Raw genomic sequence first — 21757 nt, 5'->3', positions numbered from 1 at the left:
CCGTGATGCACCCACAGCACCCCGCACAACGCCTGGGACGGGAGGAATCGGGGCTTTCTGAGTAAGGGAATAAATGTAGAAGCCAGTAAGTGAGAGAAATAGGAGGAAGAAAAAAAAAAATGAGATTCTGGGGCAGCTTACGAGATAAAAATTAAGGAAGTCATGATGAAAACGCTTTTGACGACATCCAAAGGAAACAGCTATCGGACGAGTTCCCCGTGTTACGTTTCACACCGCGAGGCGGACAGGACCCGAGTCCCCTTACCTGAGGCACAGGCACTTTCTGCGGGGTGCTCTGGGGTGACGGGTGGAGCTGTGCCCAAGGCTGGTGGTGCGGGTGTGGGGGTGAAGACTGGTGGTGCAGGCCCGGGTGGGGCTGCATCGGAGGGCAGGTTGGCAACTGCTGGAAAGACGGCTGCTGACCGGGGTGCTGCTGGCCAGGTAGCAGTCGCTCCTGGATCGCTTGGGGATCTGCAAGGCCAACGCCGGGACAGCCGTTCGGTCTCATGTGCCCAGCCAGCTCCCTCGGTGCTGAGGACATGCCCATAAACGGACGAGACTGCTGCATGTTTCTGGGGCCCATATTCCTCTGTCCGATTCCCATGGCACCGGGGGGCTGGTGAGATGGCTGAGGGTGGGGCATATTTGGATAACTGCCAACGTCCATTGGTATCCCAGCGCTTCCGGGCCTGACTTGCGGAGGCGGTGTGCCTGCCGGATTGCTCATTGCTTTCATGGGTGACATGGGAGGTGGAGAGGCGTAAGTTCCCTGAGGCTGTGAAGGATGCATAGTTTGTGTGTTCATTTGGTTAAGTGAGCCGCTGGGGTGGATGGGCTGCTGGTGCATTAGTCCTTGCCCACTGTTCGATGGGAATCCTACAGCATTGGGGTATCTTGGTACGGACTGATTCATTGGAGTATTATTTGTAAGGCCTAAATTCTGATTCATCCCTGTATTGTTAACTAATCCCTGATTTAGGTTACTGTAAGGATATCGAGAATACTGCCCTGAGTTGTTTATAGTAGGTGAGGGGACGGTCTGGCTCCGAGAACTGAAGTTCAGGGTCTGCGGCCTCCCAGCCCCTTGTTGAGGAGGATTAGGGGAGAACCTGGGGCTGTGGGCAACGGATTCTCCATGGAGAGCAGTAGGGGGGTGGTGGTGGAACTGCTGCACCGAATGACGCAAGGAAGGTGCCACGCTGGGGCTCTGCTGGGGCACGTGGGCCAAGTGGCCGGGTCCTGAGGTGGCGATGAAAGGACTTCCCTGACTGAGGCCCTCCTGGCCCTGGGAGAACTGGCTCATCCTCTGCTGCGGCTGGCCGTGCTGCTGCAGGGAAAAGTCCCCGCGTGCCATATAGCTGCCCATCTGCTGCATGTGCTGAGGGTGGCCCTGCGTGGGGGGCCCCGACGGAGCGGGCTGGGGCTGCTGCGGCTGGGGCTGCTGCTGGTAGGGGGCCCGCGCCTGGTCCGGCACCTGAACGGCCCGGGGGCCCCACAGGGAGCCGCTGTCCACGAACGGCGGCCCGTGCCTTTCGTTCTGCATGCCGGGGTAGACTCCCATCTGACCGCCACCGCTGGCGCCGTGGGGGACCTGAGGGACGGGAGGGGCGTGGTACTGCGAGTGAGGGGACGCGAGCCCGTTCCCAGGGGCGCCGCTCATCATTCGGTTTGGCTGATCCAGCAGATGCATCTTTTGCTGTTCGTACTGATTATAGTGATCGAAGTGGGTCAGCTTGGTCTGATTCTGATTCGCGGGGGGGTGGTGCAGGGAGGGCTGCAGGGAGGCAAAGCCTTGGTCTATCGGCATCTGCTGACCCATGGGGTTCACTGGGTTTTCAGGGTAACCACACTCTCCGAGGCCCTCGAGGCCTTCGCTGAAAATATTCCCGTCCTCGCCAAAAAGACTCATCATTCCTGGATCCGCCATCGTCTTCCAACACGCGGCTCCTCCAAACTACAGCTCAGGAGCGTGTCTGTGCTCCCACCTCACTGAGGTGTTTGTCCTCAAAGCCTATAATCCTTAACTAATCTTCTTCGTGTCATTCCGTATTTCTTTAATTCTCTCGGACCCTGCAGTGTCAGGCAAAGTCTGGATATAGGTCCTGGAAGAGAGTGGGAGGTGGGGGGGGGTGGGGGGTGGGGGAGGGAGGAAGAAAACAAAGAATTAGGAACAAATGATGAAAACTGCCAGTGTTTTACGCATTTCATTTTGGTCTCCGTCAACAATACTAATCTAGCCCCCTCGCTGAGCCGTATTTTATAAATCTAGTTCACTTTAAGAGAAAGTCATTAGCTTCTACCAGAAGCATTATTATGATCGGTTACTTAGAAAGCAAGCAAAACACTAACCTTAACCTTAAATTAATCCATTCACTCCACTTCCTAGCGCTCCATTCTTGGATGGAACAGAACAAAAGAACACAACATGAAACAGCGGCAGCTGCCACAGCAGGCAAGCAGATGTATGAATATAGCCAAGCAGCCCATCTGCTGAACTAAAGCCCTGGAAATGCTCTGGTTACCGACAGCCCGCCCTTAACCTTATTCCCCTGAGCAGTGTAATCAGATGAGCAGCCGCGGCACCGAGGGCTGTGAAAAGCTCAACTTAGTTAAATTGACTAGAGGATTATACAAATACCAAAATCGGTCATTTCGTACAAATTAGATATTTACGGCCCACAGACAACTATGTAACAGCAACGGAGGCGTCGAGCGAGAAAGCGCCCACGATGATGTTCAAGCGAGGGAGAGTCCTCGACGATGCCGGAAAGCACGCTCGCAAACGGGACGATAAGTTCATAATGCCATTATGTTTCGTGGCAGAAATACACGAGATTCAGAAAGACGCCAGAATACAGGCTTTCGCTCTGCAAGAGGACCGATTTCGCTCGGGGCTCGGGGCCCATCGCATCGCATCCCCGGCACAGAAGTCCAATCACAGGTCATCGTCCACCGGCAGGCGCCGGACCCCGAGGATGGACCCAGAGCCCACTGACCCCTCGGGGAAAACTCCAGCTGGACGGACAGTTTCGAGACGGTGACTATTCTCATCAGAAGAAACCGAGAAACTTTCCCCCAAACTGGCCCGAACTGAAAATTAGTTTAACAGAATAAAGTTCAAAATATCTGTGCAGGTTTCAGCCTTGCCTGGACCTCTTCTGGGAGAGAGCCAGTAGGGGTAACGCACAGCCGTCAGCGTCCTGTGTCTACCGCACGAGGTACACGCTACCTAAGGCTCAAACAGCTCCTAACAGATTCTGTGTCCGATTGAAACAGCCAATTTAAAGAATGCTTCACCAATCAGAGCAGGAAAGTGTTTTTGTTGAATGCTAATTAAATCAACAACCTAATAAAGAACTAATTCACATAGGAAAAATGTCCAAAATCTTAAACATCTTTGGAATTTAACTCATTTTTGCCTCTTTCATAAGCACATTCGGCATTGTGTGATACTGACCAACTTGAAAAAACCAGGATCTTGCTGAAGAATTTCAAAAGTGATGTTCTAAACAGGCTGTCATAAAATCTACTGACCCACTTCTCCATGAGCATGGGCATGAACAATGGGCGACCAGCACTGCTGAGAACTTACCAGGAAGAGAGAGAAAACCCAGTTCCTGCCTGTCCAACTCTAACATATTCCTAACAAGGGGAGAATTTTGCTTACAGAAAATGTAAACAGCATTCCTGTTCACTGTCAGAACTACAGACACAACACCTGAGAAGGTCCCCAGGTCTGTAGTTTTCAGGTGACAGCTGTCAGCTGAAGTCAAAGGTCTCCTCACTCCGCCGCTAACTGCCATGAATTTTCTGATCGACTTTCTCAAAACAGAGGTCAGAAGGGTGAAAATAAGGTGAGCATGAAAGCCGTTTTATTTACCGACATGCTGCTTTACTACACAACTACTTTCAAATCCAAAAGAGAGAGAAGCAGAAATTTCTGGTGCCAAGTGAAGCAAACATTTATAAACTGAATTTACTCCTCAACAGCCTAAGTAGTCAGTCTTCATTTACTCAAGACTCATTCTAGCTTCCAAGGAAATAAATACTAGAATGGACTTGATAAGAGCTTAAACCAGCCGTGCAGACTAACCGCTTACCAAAATAACCTTTCAAATTAGCTTAAGGAAGGTAGTGTCTACTTGTATACACGGATGGCCTTGTTTTATAGGATAACAGCGTCATCCTCCAGGGTCCCCCACGTGTCATGGGAGGCCTCGTTACGTGACTGCATGGGGGTCCCAGCCAGCTCTGGGGGCCTCGGGGGAAGCATCCCAGGGGAAGCACCCCAGGGGGAGGGAGTGGCCTGGTTGGAGCCCGGTGGAGAGGCAGCTCTGGAGTTGGAGTTGACGCTTACTTTGTATCAATCGGTTTAAGGCTGAGCAGAAAGGGAAAAAGAAGTGGCCTACAGGCATGGCCAGGGACAAAACAGAACACTCGCTGAGAGTAAGTAATCCTACCTGACGCGTGGGCTTCCGCTTCCAGTCAGTCCCCCAATCTTTCCGACTAAGAGTCCATTTCACAGCAGCAGGTGAAATGACAGAGTACCAGGCAGTCAGTAAGTGCGCCACCCACCCCCACGGAGACCCCCGGCAGGGGAGCTCTGGGACAGGACTTCAAAAACTGTGGCTTCGGGCTGTCACTAGTGATGGCTCCCGCTTGCCCGGACAGCCACCACCGCCTTCCTGCCCCTTTTCTGACCTCAAGACTTGGCTGGCGACTGTGCTAGGAATCCATCTGGTAGCTGGATTTCATATTTCTGATCTGAGCTAATCTAATTAATTTATTTTGGTCTTTTTTAATTTGATCAAGTCCATTTGCATGCCCACTTTCCCAAGTCACAGCTGCAACATCTAGTTTTGTTTCTATCAAAGATGCTCATTTAAAACTCTTTTTTGGAGGTGGGCTGCCCCCTTCGCTGCACTCAGAGCCTACGTTTTCTATGTCAGGATGGATCAGCTGTTCAGTGAGCCGTCAGATCAGAGCCATCGATGCCATTTTAAATTTTGTAATAGCCACATTTTAAAAGTAACCAAAAAAAGAGTGCAATTACTTTTAATAATAACTTTTATTTAACCCAATATATGCAAAATACTATTGCTTCGACGTATAATCAACATGAAAAAAAAAAAAAGAATGAGATCGTGTACGTTGTTTGGTACTGAGTCCTTTGAAACCCAGTACGTATTTCACACGGCATGTCTCAATTTCTACTAGACACATTTCAAGTAAAAACTGTGCACATGGGGGTGATGGCCACCACACTGGACAGCCTAGTTACAGGTTGTTAGAAAGAAGAAACAGAAATACAAGTTGTCAGTGTTATCAAATAATTCTCCCAATTATCACTTGGATAATAAATATTCAAGATGTATTTATGTTTGATTTGGCTTTAAATAAAAATCAAGCTAAATCTCAAATCACATTTACTTATTCAAACTACATTTACTGAGGACCTACTTATGATCCAGGGACTGGTCTAGAAATATCTCAGTGAATAAAAACCAACAAAATTCCCTTTGTCCTCACAGAGCTCATCTGCAAGTGATAACCCTTAGAGAAGAAGTAAGATTCAGAGTGGAGTTACACTAATGAAAATTTAGGATGCCGTTTTACAAAATAGTTCTTGGGAATTTATGATGACAACTATTTTTACTATGTGTGATATTGTACAGTAAACAGTGCAGAGACATACAGTGAAGACAGAATAATGTAAGTTCCACTCAGTGCCCCACTGGCAAGTATTTTCTGAGACGAGAATGACAGTGCAGGAAGTAAGTGCTGTGTCTGGGGGTGAGGAGGGGCTCCACGAGACAGCTCAGCGAACGGCGTCACCTACGCTGCAGCAGAGATGCACTGGGAAACCACTGGGAAAACCCGAGAATTCGCAAGCACTTCGGATACCTTCTAATCCAAACCCCCCCCCTTTTTTCTTTAACATTTATTTATTTTTGAGAGATTTTTAACATTATTTTTAACATTATTTATTTTTGAGAGATTTTGAGAGAGACAGAGCATGAACAGGGGAGGAGCAGAGAGAGAGGGAGACACAGAATCTGAAACAGGCTCCAGGCTCTGAGCTGTCAGCACAGAGCCCGACGCGGGGCTCGAACTCACAGACCGTGAGATCGTGACCTGAACCGAAGTCGGACGCTCAACCGACCGAGCCACCCAGGCGCCCCCAAACCCCCTTTCTCTAACAGAATAAAAAACCTTTTTACAGACCGAGAGAAGTAAGCATCTTCTACAAAATATTTTCATGGCAAACAATTCCCAAAGGCGAGAGAGAAGCGTAGAGAAGAAATGGCAGCTTACCAGCAAGAGCAACTTCCTAGAGGCCTAAATTGGGTCTGTCTTGCTCAGAGGTAAGTCACTAAACTGTGGAGACCACCAAACAGAAGAAGCCTTTCCTTTCAAACCAATGTCGTTAATTACACTACCTGTAACTTTTAGGAAGCAAGCTCGTAGTAGCAGCATACTGAGGCTATTGGGTTAATTGGGGGGCAATACGCAGGATGAAAAGTAGGCCGATCCAAAAAACAAGTAAACGCCACACAGAGAATCATCGATGAAAGCAAAAGGTATACAACAAACCAAGATGAGAGAAGTAAGTTGGGCAAAAATATATATTAATATTTTGAAGCGAATTTCTGACTTGCAAAACTTCCCATAAACAAGGCTTAACTACGTGGCTCTTCCAAAAGTAATATGGCATTTCTGCAGCCAAGTTTCAGTTTGGTATCACAGTGATCTGGGAAACTGGCAAGGAAGTAAATGAATACAAAACACCTTCACGTGCAAAATATCTTCCATAGCCCAATCACTTTGTATCCAATTGTGCAGGCAGAACCTCATCCAAAGGAAAACTTTTTCATAAATATCTAACACAATATGGGCAAGCGTGGATTCAAGATGACTGCCTTTTGGTTGGTGAAGACTATTTTGAGTTCTATAGCTTGATTCGTAATTGTTCTCTTTAAGTTTCTCTCCTGCACCTCCAAAGAGCCTGAGGCATATAACATGACCCTGATGATGATTCCTGGGATTGCGTAAAGCACGTATCAGCATTTCCAAGGCAGTGTCTAGCAGCTGGAAAAACCCGTCACCACCCACAGTACAACCTGCAAAGACACCTCTCATCATCGAGGTTACAAACCATCATCAAAAGGAGGAGGATCCATAAGCTGATAGGTGACCACACAAAAGGTGAAGGGCTCAGCACCACTGAATATTCATATTCATAGATCTATCAGACCACGAGGCCTGTGGACATCAATGCCCACTAATGGCCCCGCAGAGCCACTTGGGAAAGAGGAACGTCTACCCAGGCCAATGCTCTCTGTGGCAGAGGGAAATTACCCAACAGACAATGACCCAGGTAAAGAATCAAGAAATGCTTCAAGTCACCAACATCAGTTCACCGCAAGTCAGTTCCAGATTTGCCTCATGGACCAAAGGGTGCCCTTCCTGAACGACCCACCCCTGTCCCGGGGAAGGCCACATTTTCTTCCTCATTAGTATGTTCAGGCAGCAGCAACTCGCTATGAACGTGCTGTGCCCCCCAGCAGCCATGAGCCACAGGTTGCTATGTACATTAAAACTAAACACAATTTAAAACTCAGTACTCAGTCACACGAGCTACATTTCAAGTGCTCACTATGCAATGCATGTACCGTCCATCCATGCAACATTTCCATCGCTGCAGAAAATTCCATGGCCACTACTATATATTTCTTATTAGAGAGGTAACATTTTTAGATGAAACCATATTAGATAGTAGCAATTCTGATGCAAACTAGTTTCTCCTGTTCAGAGCATTCTTTCCAAGTATCCTTTCAAAGGTCCACACCTACCCCTTGTAACGAAATCTACAGCATTTGTTCCATTTATCACATTTTATGAGAATTAACTATATTTGCAACCTGTAAGATTTCTCCTTTCTGTAACACCTCCCAACATATATTTCTATTTCTTAATGAGTAATTTTATTGTGTTAAGAATGGTTCTCAACTATACAAAATGTGACACTCAGGAATAATTAATGTCAAAATCCTTTTCACTTAGAATTGCCATAGTACCACTGCCCTTGAATGAAGTATTTGCAAACTTAATTTTTATAACCCAGAACCTACACAGCTAGATAGTAAAGCCACTATTTTTCTTAGTGGCTTTGTGCATTATTTTTATTCACTATTTTTTTGGAAGAAAAAGATTAAAAAAAGAACAAAAAAGGATTCAAGGTGCTTCAGAAGGTCTACGTTGGTCTGAGCATCATATGAAAAATAAAACCAAATTACATTTACACAGTTAGTTTCCATTTATAACACTGGATAATCCCCAAATATGCCGACACTAATTGAAGAGATACGTATTTTTAGAGGAAAAATTATGCTCGGAATCGACGTTGTACAGGGTAACGCTACCCTTTACGTCAGCATTTTCTATGGCAGCTAATACTAGCTCCATCCACCCCTTTGACCCAGCCAAACAATGGGAAATAACCCTCTATCCTTCTCATCATTCGTTCATTTCAGAAATATTTAATGAGTGCCTACTTTGCATAACACATTTATGAGACACTGGGGACACAGAGCTGACCTAAACAGACGTGGCCCCTGTTCCGTGCAGGCTGCTATTCTAACAGATGCCCTTCTCATATCCGACCTATTCGAGCCACCAACCAACCTGCTAAGTCCGCCTCCCAAATATCCCACAAGCCCGCCTCTTCCTCTTAGATCACACCATCTCGGATGGAGTCGGGCCTTCCTGTGTTAGTCGAGGACAAAACATTAAAGCCTGGCTGTATCTCCCAAGTCAGGTCTCTACAAGTTCACACAGCTGAATGAATGATCTTCCAAAACACAAAACACACCATGTCTCTCCCCTGATCAAAATCCTTAAAGGAGTTTCTCTCAAGTCCAAATGCTCCAGTGTGGGTGGAAGGCACTTCATAATCAGATCCCTCCATTCTAACCTCCCAAATCCCCACCCTGCCCCGGAAACGTGCACAAATACCCAGGCTAGGTCTGTCAAACCACAGGAAGTTTACCAACAATCACCCATTCAGTTCCTCGCACCTTCCTTGCCTCCACACCGGCCTCCTTGCCCCCTGGTTGTGCAGTCCAGCCTCTCTTTTCATCTCAGTTCTTCTGTTGCCACCTGGGGAAAACCCCCTGACCCTCAGCCCTTTCCTTCTCAGGCTGATTTTGAAGTCCTCCCTAGTATTTGTGCTGCACGGAGGGAAGGGCTACAAAAGCACCAAGCGCGGTCTTGCCTGCCCTTCTCCCTGCAGACTAGATAGAGCCTTGCCACTTGAAGGGAGTCCTGGGACCACGGGCACTTCCGGGGAGCTGGTGAGGGATGCAGAATCTTGGGTCCTAACCCTGACCTCCTGACCCAGAAATCTGCATTTTGTTAACAAGGACCCCTGCTGACTCCTGTGTCTGTGAAAACTGGGGGAGCCCCAGGTAGGGCCCCACTGCTCCTCAATTAACACGAGAATGAATAACCAACAACAAGCAACTCATCCCAAAGAATTACAAAGCAGAGAACACAAAGATACGCTATCTTACACTTATAGAAGGCCTTGGCATTCCTAAGAAACAATACTAATACTGACCTCATCCAAAGGATTCTGAATTAGTGACAAATTTTAATTTCTAATGGTTTACAAGGAGTGGACATCTAAAAGTGGTTTGATTCTAAAGATACATCCATCTGCTTGCCAATCACTTTGCATGACCCCCCCCCCAAAAAAAAAGGCAGCTAACATTAATATCTAATGCTACATTACATAACACACTGTTTCACAGGCTTCTTGCAGAAACCTTTCAGTTATTTCTACATCACTTTGAGAGTCTGGATATTCTGAGCTGCCTTTCAGATAAAGATGATTTTTTTTTTCTATATAAGGTGCTGGGGCCAATGCTTCCCTTCAAGGCAACTAATGAAACAGCACTCAGCTAACAGCTCATACCAAGCACACGGCCACAACACTATTTTTTTTTTTTTCTAAGTTGGCCAAAAGACACATACTGTCTTATATAGAAGTTGTGCCTCTAAACCACAGGAATCATGGAAATCAATGTCCTTTAGAGAACAACCTTTACGCCCTGCGATTCCACATGGAAATATCACTCTCAGAAATTAGCTCCTTCAAAGACTAAGCCCACTGAGAAGGCAGCCAGCTGACCTGCTTGTGCCACCACAGACATAAGAAGAATACCTCTAGGGTGACCTTCTTTCTGCACACAACTTCGCATGGCCCAGCAGCAGACCACTATACATCCTAAAAGCACTTAGAGCATTCAATATAATGTGGCAAAAGAAATGAGAACACCTGTATACGCATCTATACACAACATATGTGTAAGATATGTATCATGTAAACTGTGCAATCTATCCCAGATCTTTTTTTTTAAGTTTATTTATTTGGAGGGGGGTGGGGGATAGAGAGGGGTAGAGAGAGAATCCTAAGCAGGCTCCATACTGTCAGCGCAGAGCCCAACGCAGGGCTCGAACTCACAAACCACAAGATCATGACCTGAGCTGAAATCAAGTCAGATGCTTAAACTGACTGAGCCACCCAGGCACCTCTATCCCAGATCTTTTTAATGCTATCTTTTTTTTTTTAATGTTTATTTATTTTTGAGAGAGACGGAAAATGAGCAGGGGAGGGACAGAGAGAGGGGGAGACACAGAATCCGAAGCAGGCTCCAGGCTCTGAGCTATCAGCACAGAGGCTTGAACCCACGAACTGAGATCATGACCTGAGCCAAATTCGGACGCTCAACCAACTGAACCACCCAGGCACCCCTTTCTAATGCTATCTTAATTAATTTTATTATAGATGAGGAAGACACCCAACAGACACAGGTCCAGAAATAGGTAAAATGGAAATTTTTTTAATGTAATTTGTTTGGGACAGGGAAAAATTAAACTTCAGAAATGTATTTCAATCCACCTGGCAAGGAGGTTTATACTGCAGACCAATGGAAGAGTAATATAAACTTTACGTATTTGGTCATTGCTGGTACGTCTTAATATTGTAAAATATTCTGGCATAGTTTAAACAAACAAAACATGCTTGATCTATAAAGTCAAATGATGCCACATGTTTATTAGCCTAGCAAAAAATCATCATCTAAAAATATATTTCCCTTTGGGTGATAAATATATATATATATTATATATAATATATATTTCCCTATTCCCTCTATCTAGACCAATTTCAAGCAACTGACTACACACACACTCACGCACACACACACACACACACACACACTCACCATCTAGGTGATGTCAAGCCTACAAAAAGTGACAATCGACTAGAAGGAGGGAAGAAAGGGGCTGCCTGAGACCACCCTCTGTCCAGGGGTGCCGGCCAATCACAAACTCCTACAAAGCTGACCCGGAACCACTGGAAGATGCCAAGGTGGGACACAGGCAACATGCTGAGGGGCTGGAAAAAAAGGCAAACAGCTAATTGCTCCTGTGAGAACTACAGTTGCCTCTGATTAACTGGTCTGTCAATCGCCTACATTCTTTTGCATTTTCAAAGGTTCTAAAAAGCTGAAAAGAGGATCTTGTCTCATATTCCAGGGGAGTTTAAAACTCCCCAATTCTGTACCCAACTCCGCCTCATTTGAAATACAGGGAGAGAAAGGTTGTAGTAAACAGTCTTCTCTGATACACACTACCAACATTCTTTTCCTTAGAGGAGAAGGGGGAAAAAAAACCTTTGGTGATACCACAGCTGAAAATAATTTATCTATTTTCTCTGCTACAGCAGAGCACATGTGATGAGAAGCCTTATCCATCATGAATAAACCTGAGCACATAGACAGGCAAAGTGTCCCAGGATGAGGGGAGAGGTCATACAGTAACCTGGAAGGTTTTCTAAGAGTCCATATTTCATGCAAGAGAGGAATACACAGGAATTAGAAAAGTCTAAATTTCCATTAGGGAGGCAAGCAATATAAGAATGACACGGAACTGCAAAGCAGTGTGAGGGGGTCATCGGAAGAGTATTAGAGAAAGTGATTTTGGAAAACTACACTTACACTCAAAAAGGTAAATCTCTAGGGGAAAAAGGAAGAAAACAACTGTAACCTATTCAGGGGCCACAGCATTAAATTTCTCCTTCAGTCGAAATTATATTTGACAAAGTAAGTGGAAATAAGACTGGAATGTACACTAAAGAGCTTCGCATCCATTGTTTCATAATCATTCTGACTTACGACGAAGTTGGAACCATGGTTTCTGTGCCTATGACACTCAGCATAAATGTGATGAGGTTCTACAGTGCCGTCATCAAAACTATTTGATAATCAAAACTATCAATACATGCAGCTAAATAAGCCTGATACATCTTTTACCCAAGTTGAATGTCTTCATTCCTACTGGTATTTAATAAAAGACAAGTTTTAGCCATAGACTCTGTATCTTTAATTTCACACTTTCCTGTACCCGTAGCAAAGGCTCAGCCCTAAACTGGCCCCTTTTCCTCATTACCCAGAAATTTTCTGAGCTTCTCTCCCCAATTAGCTGAACACTGTGGGCAAAATGAGATATCTTTTATGTTACTCTAAGCAAATTAATTCATAAGCCTAAATCTATCCCCCCCCAAATTACATTCCGTAACAAATTCTTTTATTATTTTACTGCAAAGCACCTTACTATTCTATGTTGTTGAACACTGACTGTAATGACCCACTTCTGACTCACTTATTCCTCCTAAAAATGACTCCATTAACCAATTCTAATGTTAAGTACTTTTTACATGAGCGTACAAGAGTCCTGATTTCAGGACATCGTTCTAATTTACAGGTAAAATTTACGTTTCAGTTTTGAAAAGGGATCCTACTAATGTAGTTATAAATTCCTACCTTGTGTAGGAATTCCTACCTTTGATCTACGATCAAAACGAAGTTCACCTCAAGTTAGCAAGTAAAAGAGGATGTAAGGTAAGAAAAGGCAAGGTGAGAAGAGGGGCTGCTACCTGCTGTGACATTTGTTTTCCATAATGAGCACGATCAAGAATATTAAAGCTACCAACGAAACCGAAACTCTATCGTTGAATTTGGTATCTGGGTTCAGAAAAAACACCAGACAGACACCTACTCAGCTTTAAAATACTGAGTCCCCTAAGGCCTCAGACTGCTGCACCCGCTTGTCGGTATTGTTTTAGTGAATTTAACTAGTGTATACCACTTGTCGATAAAATTATGATGCAGCTAAGGAAATCTAAATGCAGTCTCACCAGTGACACTGCACCTACCCACACGTTTCATGCTCCCTCCCCCACATTCATTATACCTCTAAGCATACCAATACTCCATGCCCACTTCTCAGAAATAATTTGAAGATATTGAGAAGTTTTCCTATAAAACAATTCTAGAGAATATGAATAAAGGTTTCTAACCATGCTACAGTTTGGTGCCTTTCGGTGCCTTTAAAAAACAGTGGCTATGACAAACATGTATCAGATTTCTTTTTTTAAGTTTATTTGGGGGGAGAGAGAAAGAGAGAGAGAGAGAGAGAGAGAGAGAGAGAGAGACAGCATGCACACATGTGCACAGGGGCGGGGAAAGGGCATAAACAGAGGGAGAAGAAGAGAGACAGAATCCCAAGTAGGCTCCACGCTGAGCCACATGGGACTTAATCCCATGACTGTGAGATCACCACCCAAGCTGAAACCAAGAGCCGGACAACGAACCAACTGAGCCACCCGGGTGCCTCACATATCTCAAATTTCTTAAAATAGCCTTAAACATTCTGTGTATAAATCAGAGTGCCCCATTAAATAGAATACTGCTCTACACTACATTTTCCAGATTGCAATATATACCTGCAAAGAGCAAAAAGTATTCTGGAAGACCACATAGCTCAAGTTTCTACTTCAAAAACATACTCACAAGCCCTCTGTGCTCTGGGCTGGGCACCTGTCGAGACCTCTGCATATTCAATGACCAACATTCCTTAGCACTAAAATTAAAGCAAGGAGATTAAAGCTTTTTTCTCATCAAGGTAAAGGGAAAAGTTTTAAAATACCATTTGGTATTTGAAGTTGTTTAGATCATCGGTATCCAAATAATTTTTACTGGTTGCGTATGAACTTGGTAGTTAGTAGCTTTTCACCTACCAGAAAAATGTATAACTTCTTTGTAGAATGAAATTAATTTTTTTTCCTTTTTAATTTTCCATTTTTGCATATACTTTTATTTGAATAAGTGATGTCCTGCTGAAAGGTTAACTTGCAAATATATACATGTCGATATTTCTTTCATCACAATCATTTAAATTTCCCCTATTGCCTTTGTAAATGTGCCCAGAGCGGTAAGTTCATTAAGACCCTGTATCTTACGTCTACCACTGTGTATCCCCAATGCCAGACCCCGTGCCTCACTTGAAGGAATCAGCCATTGTATAATAGGTATCGCAGGAGATCGCCAATGCCCCTCCCTCCTGCCCCAAAAATGTAGGAGAGTCAGTAAGCTGCACTGGGTCCCTGAGGTTTTATTCACACAAGGGAGGAGAGGGACTTGGGGTGGGACAGGAAATTAAAATATCTCCCATTTCTCCACTGATACCGTGCTGTTTAAAAGGGGAAGCGTGTACTGGTAACAATTTTCTCGTTCTACAGCTCCTTGTTTGTGCAATGATCTGCTCCAGCCTTCAGAATGAACCTCCCCAAACAATGTGGTCTGGCATGTTTCCCATTAACAGGGTCCAAAGAACCTGACCACCCCTTCTCCCCACTGTACATTCTATGTATACTCTGGGGTGTCCAAGAAAGAAATGCACCGAGGGCGCCTGGGTGGCTCAGTCGGTTCAGCGTCCAACTCTTGGTTTCGGCTCAGGTAATGACCTCACGGTTCGTGGGTTCAAGCCCCAAGTAGGCTCTGTGCTACCAGCACAGAGCCTGCTTGGGACTCCCTCTCTCCCTCTCTTTCTGCCCCTGTCCCACTCATGAACTCTCTCTCTCTCTCTCTCTCTCTCTCTCTCTCAAAATAAATAAAAACATTTAAAAGAAAGAAATGCATCAAATGCTATTTATTGCTTATTATATTTGAACTCCTTTTCTCCAAAAAAGTGCAAAGTTCTCTACACACTGCCTTTTCATACATTTCAAGTTCCGTCAATATTTGCTAACTACCCAATAACAAGTATCATTAAAAACTATAATGTTATCTGGCATCTACAAACAAAATAATGTTTGAAATAAATTGTGATTGTTAATTTCACTGGGCCCCTTTGGTTCACAGCTTATATTTAAGCATTTCAGATGTAAATCCAGTATAAAACAAGTAACCATGTGAATATGCTAAAAAATAATAACTGCTCCTTGAGAAATCAAAATCATATTTTCATAAAATCATTTTCCTGCATTCGAATATTCTTATGTCTTCACATAAATATACTTTGAGTTCTTGAGCCTGTTTTTTGTGAATTTCTTCTGACCCCTCCACTACTATCAGCCAGTGTTTTGTTGTTCTTGGGGAAAGTGTTTTGGTGGAGATAAGAACAGAACGCCGAAAAGCACACAGGCACCCTCTCGTTAGCCCCATGTAGCCATTTCAATTAACTGAAATAACATCGAGTTTCAAACCCACTTCTTCTGTCACACGAGGCACATGCAAGTGCTCGACAGCCACATGTGGCTAGTGGCCACTGAACTGGACGCAGCAAATACAGAGCTCTGTTGAATTTTCATCACGGTACATAGAGGACTCTATCCGAGCGGAGACCTAGAGGGCTAGCCGGAGAAAAGCAGGTCAAGGGAAGCAGAGAGGACTGAAAAGTCCTTTCCTGAGGCTGAGGGAAGCAGGACGTACTCAGATGTCTGCAAATACCTCAATATGGCTTAACTCGAGTGGAGGCTAGATCTCGAACGCTCTTATAATTCATTCTGAATTCACAGAGAAGTCACTCTCAAGGTTTTAAGCTGTTCTGTTTAGGAGAGGTGTACGTTTTGGAAAGAATCCCCCTTACTGCCATGTGGCTCACAGACTGGGAGAGGCAGAAGTGGCACAAGCCTAGGGCCAAGAAGACCAGTTTCGAGGATCTTGCAGGAATTCAGGTAAAAGATGATGGCGCAGCAAAAAAGGAGACGGACCTACTCAAGGTACAGCACTACCCAACCATGTGACTCAGCTTCTGATTGGGTGCTGGAGGAGGAAAAAGAGTCTAGGACGACAGGACTCTGGTTTGGGCAATTGAGCAGATGGTAATACCAATCAACGAAACACTGGGAACAGAAGAGAAGGAGAGTTTTTACGGGGTGGAGGAGAGGTATAGAAATGATCCACATAGCGCCGTCCAGGAAGCTATACAGTATAAAAGTGACGAGCTCAAGGGAGAAGACTGAGCTCAAGACATGGCTGTCTGGGTCACTGACAAACAGAAGGAAGGCAAAGTCTTGGGGCAGATAAGATCATCGAGAAAATATGTTTAGTGATAAGAGGAAACAAGGGGAGAATTCTGAGGGACACCAACACTTACAGGGCCAGCAGAAGCATCAGCCAGCAAGACAAGACAAAAGCAAACACCAAAAAAAAAAAAAAAAAAAAAAAAAAAAAAAAAGCCTTAAAAAGGAAGTGATCAACAGGTTCAAAAGCTGTAGAGAAAGAACAGTATCCACCAACCAGACTCCACAGGCAGGATGTCAGTAACTCTGTTAAGAGCAGTTTCTACAGGGGCACTTGGGTGGCTCAGTCGGTTAACAACTTCAGCTCAGGTCATGATCTCACGGCTCGACTCATGGGTTTGAGCCCCGCGTCGGGCTCTGTGCTGACAGCTCAGAGCCTGGAGCCTGCTTCGGATTCTGTGTCTCCCTCTCACTCTGCTCCTCTCCCCACTTCTCTCTCTCTCAAAAATAAACATTAAAGAAAAAAAAAAAGCAGTTTCTATAAAGTAGTGGAGGCAGAGGCTCAGGTGCTCAAGTTAAGGGGGTGACAGCAAAGAAAAGTAGAGATGGCTGCCCACCTTCAGCAGAGGAGGTGAAGAGACAGCAGGCCGCAGTGTAGACTGATCAAGGACTGGGCTCTGTCTCCTCAACGTGAAAGAAATGGGATTGTGTTCAAACATAAGTCACACAACCCTGTGAAAATCCCCAAGTCTCTCTGTGCCACCACAGAAAATGGGGATAATAATAGCATTTACTCCAAAGGGTTATTAAAATTTAAGTGCATTAATATTTGTAAAGCACTTAGAACAGTGCCTGCCACATGGTAAGCACCATACAAGCATTTGTGAGATAAAATAGTAACACTGACAGGAAGAGACACAGGTGGTGAGCGGTCCAAGGAGAGACACAGAAAAAAGGGGGACAATTAAGGGCATGAGTCTCTGAGGAGAGGGCAGGAGTGGGAGAAGACCCACACCTCTTCCACTGGGACAAGCAGAAGGATGGGTACAGATGCAAAGTTAATAATAAGCGAACGTGGTTTCATTCCCATGGCTTTGAGTGGCTTGTTCAATTTCGAGACAGGCAGGAGTCATGAGGTGGAAGTTTGAGAAAAAAAGAAATTGAAGACACAAATAAGTGGAAAGATACTACTGTGCTCATGGACTGGAAGGGTTAATGTTATTAAAATGTCCACACTACCCAAAGCTATCAAAAGTCCAACGGCATTTTTCACAGAAATAGAACAAACAATCCCGACATTTGCACGGAACCACCAAAGATCCTGCAAATAACAGACCAAAGTGGCATGTTCACAGGGCACTACGGACCCCCTAAGGTCTGAGACCGACTCTGAAATGACATCAGCTTCCAGAAATGAAAATTCCACGTATCTCTCATTCAAGTGGACTAAATTAGATTTATTTATAAAGCGCAACACAGTCCCTGGCACATAATTAGTAGACAATGCAGATGATCAAACACTTTCTTCTTTAATGTGAGAAACTTAAATATGCAAAATATGTCAGTCAGGCTGTGTGGCCTTGATCCAGTTAGTCAGCCTCTCTGGTTCTTGGTTCCTCATCTGGGCAGAAGGAAGTGGAGAGGTGGCCGCACAGAATGGCAAATACCCCACCACTCTAAGACACTAACCTAAGCACTTCGCAATTGGAAATGTGTTCAGTATAGCCGTCCTCTTCTGAAATTCACACTTTCAGTGATAGAAAACTAATCAAAACTCAAAAAAGCACAGGTAATTTTAAAAAGTGACTATACAGATAAACGGAACACACATATATTATGTAAACAATTCAGTAACTCTCGAGTTACTATTCCACAGGTTTCATTCTGAATTCATGGAAAAGTAAATCACTCTAAAAGTTTTAAGCTATGCTATTTAGAAAGATACACATTTTAGACGTGCCCCTTACTAAAACGTGGGAACCACCAGGAACTCAAGTAACTGCCCCGGTAAGGTAAATTAGCACCTGGTTTCGTGGTGTGATCAGGAAACCACCATACCTCAGAACACATTCACTTACAATGCCGTAACGGGGCATCACAGGGAACCCCTCTGCTCCAGCCCACCTAGAGAAAGGGCACGCCAGGCGGTGGACACTTGGGGGCACCTCTCTATCAACAAGGCCTCAGAGGCTTGCCAGGTCCTTTCCCAAATGTCTAAAGCGTTGGTCCAAAGACCAAGCAGTCACCTACAGCAAATTTCTCAGAAGAATGAGACCTCACGCGATCCTTATTTCTAAACAAGGCTGGCAGCACACAATCTCTCCCTAATCACCAATAATATAAACTCTTGGCCACACAACTGTAATCCTTCCATTAAATTAACAACTTAACAGGTTCAGAATGTAACATGGCATCCCATGAAGCACCAAAGAACTGGATGCGAAATGTATTCTTCCCATTTCCCAATTATGTGCTCGACAAACTTGGGTGAGAAGTAACCTCTTTAACTTCCTTTTCCAAAAGCAAAATAGGTTAATGTCAGCTGTCATCTTCAGGGATGCTGTAAGGATAACTTCAGTTCAAATTCCTACCACAAATATGTTTAATATAAAAAATACATTAAAATTTTTCTTATGCACTATGATTAGTCTTGAAGGTCTAGCTTAGGACACTCTTTCCTCAGATGCCCTAACTGTGCAAGGGCAGATGGGGAGAAAAACTCTCCCATCAAACACACACACACACACACACACACACACACACACACACACACACAATTTCATCTTCAAGCCCTCCTTGACCTCAGCTTCCACGATTTTTATTGAAAACTTCCAGAAAAGATCACAGAACATTTCTTTAAAACATCTCCTTCCCTAACAACCCACCATCAGTACGTTTCCCCGTATCTGGAATCTAGAAGGGCACTTCTGGGGTTTGCAGGGTGCAAGCCCACCACATCCCCTTCCTGGAGCCCCTCATTTTATTCCCAGCATTTATCACCATGGCTAGGATAAAGCGGATGCAGGCACATGCTTACAGAAGGAATAAAAAGTAAGAGCTCTTTTCAATAAGTAATCCACAAAAATTCGAGTTTCTAGTTCTTGATATAGAACTTCTTGATATAGAAGGGCACACTGGAGACACCTGAATGTTGTATTTGCAAATCCCATCAACGGTTTCTGAATTTGTCCCAAAGTTTACCTCCCTCAATTTTACATATCCAATAGCACTGGGCAGAACCTCCTTTCAACACAGTGTATGATTTCACATCAGCATTTTCTCATCCTTATATTTTATTGACCGTTATCAAAAATTAAGCTTATAAATGTTAAGTTTGTTTACAAAATCATCACCCCTCATCAAAGATTAATGCTGCACAATTGTGACGTCTCTTCAACACTTTAGAGAAGCTTAAAACAGTCATAAGGAAAAATGAGAAGAAAGGAATATCACGGCCAGGGAGGGAGTTGGAAGAAGCAGCATCTAGAAATTGGAGGAAAACCAGCTATGAAGACGGCCAGATCTGGCTCGAGCACTTTCTCTACTTCAGGCCAATTAAAGCATCTCTCTGGCCTTCAGCTTCCTCATCTATGAAAACATAAAAATAAGTGTTCCATCACCTCCCTCAAAGGGCTGCTTAGAAGTGATTTTACTGGATTGTCACACATGGCCATTAACAGAATGCCTTGCAACACAACAGTCGGTAAACGTTAATTGTTCTCCCCACATTCTGCACCAACCTTAACCTAGTCATCTAGGTTTCCTTGCTCCCAGTTTCACTCCCAAACATACCAGGCGTGTCCACAGGAGCGGACAGCACCAATGTCCAATGGTATTCCACCAAGTGCTCAGCTCTTCTGCCATATTAAGAACCAAAAACTCCTTTTAAAAATCACCACCACAGAAGCCTGTTGCCTTGCCAGGGCAGAGACAGGGCAGGCAAAAAAGGACAAGCAGACTGCAGAGCAAGTCCCTGGACGGACACCTTCACAGACGATGAAGGAAATCCTGCTTTCGTGCATCTGGGATCTGGGAATCACAGGACGTGAGTGCTAAAAGACTCAAGACCTAATCCAATCACTTGACCTTGCGGAGAAACAGTGAGAAGGTAAATGCTTTGTTCAAGGTCATTCAGCTAATCAGAGAGACAATGAAGACCCACAGCCCCACGTCTCTGGCTCCAAGACTCGTGCTGGTTCCCGCTGCAAGAAATACCTGAAACGGTTAAAGAATGTATCCCCTTACATCGGGGGATACATTGGGAAAATGTTAACAGAAAATTGAGGCAATGCAATTTTAAAAGAGTACATCCAAACAGCATCTAGGGAGTAAGCTCAAGTCATAACTTGAAGCAATTCCAAAGAGGGTGGCATTCGAAAAACGTTCTGTTCTAACCGTTGGCATTATCACTGAACGTGGTGTTGTGCCTCCAAGGTCACTATGCTGAAGGAAACAACATTCATTTGCATAACTTCTGGTGTATTAAGTCAACTATGTCATGAGAATTTTTTTCTTTTAGCCAGCAGAGTAGGTGCTTCCCCAAAACGTTGCTGAGTGCTAAGCCCTTCTACACACACAGCTATGTGCCCTCTATGCATCATTTCTATATGGCCTGCATCTTCCTGGATGGCAGTTAATGCCATAAAACCATTCAATTCAAGGTAAATGGAGAAATCATTTGTGTGACTGAGTTGCAAGCTTTTTCCAAAGAACACCATTTTTACTGGGGAAAAAAAAAACTAACAAACTCTGGTTATTCAGATTTGAGCGTGTGGCATTTTGTCAAAAATGAACAAAATAACTCTGTCACTTAAGGGAAACAATTGAAAGTTTTGTTGCCAACGATTAAGGTTGAGCTTACAAGCAAAAATCAGAATTTTGGAAAATCTGGATCCACCATCACGAACTTGACAACTTCCCGATACTTAAAGAATTTTTTGATTAGACAGGTAGCGAGAGGAACAAATAAGTTTTTAAAAATACTGTATAATGAAATGTGTCAACATCTGAAAGATTTATGTAACTCACTGAACCAATACTTTCCAAATTACCAATGCATGATGTTACAAAACCACACACACAGATAAAAGACCCGTTCGAAGTGCAAGATACAGCCAGGCATTTTCATGAAACCAAATACAAAAATTTCACTGGTATGACTTCAGACTCCACATTGCAACTAACCTTCAAAAAACTACTCCTTATAGTTTTAGGGTAGCATAAAATTATCTAAAATTATCTAAAAAGGCCAAATATTCATCCCTTTTCGATTACAAATCTGCATGCCACATTTTCTTCACGTTCTTCAACCAAAACAACATCTTACAACAGATGGAATACAGAAGCAGTTATCAAATTCTACCAGTCTTCTCTTGGGCCAGGCAGTAA

General features: G+C 44.1%; 1 protein-coding gene across 3 annotated transcripts in view; it reads right to left on the bottom strand.

Moving 5' to 3' along the window:
* Nucleotides 1-21757, bottom strand: part of CHD7 (chromodomain helicase DNA binding protein 7) — a 189623-nt gene that overhangs the window by 123228 nt on the left and 44638 nt on the right. For all 3 annotated transcript variants that reach the window (XM_045050025.1, XM_045050027.1, XM_045050026.1), the window contains exon 2: nucleotides 266-2102. In XM_045050025.1, the coding sequence (XP_044905960.1) occupies nucleotides 266-1927 (1662 nt within the window). In that variant the 5' untranslated portion in view covers nucleotides 1928-2102. The remainder of the gene's footprint in view (nucleotides 1-265; nucleotides 2103-21757) is intronic.

The sequence above is a fragment of the Felis catus genome, chromosome F2 (genome assembly GCF_018350175.1).
Source record: "Felis catus isolate Fca126 chromosome F2, F.catus_Fca126_mat1.0, whole genome shotgun sequence".
In the NCBI taxonomy this organism is placed as follows: domain Eukaryota; kingdom Metazoa; phylum Chordata; class Mammalia; order Carnivora; family Felidae; genus Felis; species Felis catus.
The sequence above is the reverse complement of the archived record's forward strand: the minus strand, read 5'-3'. Positions and strand labels throughout refer to the sequence as shown.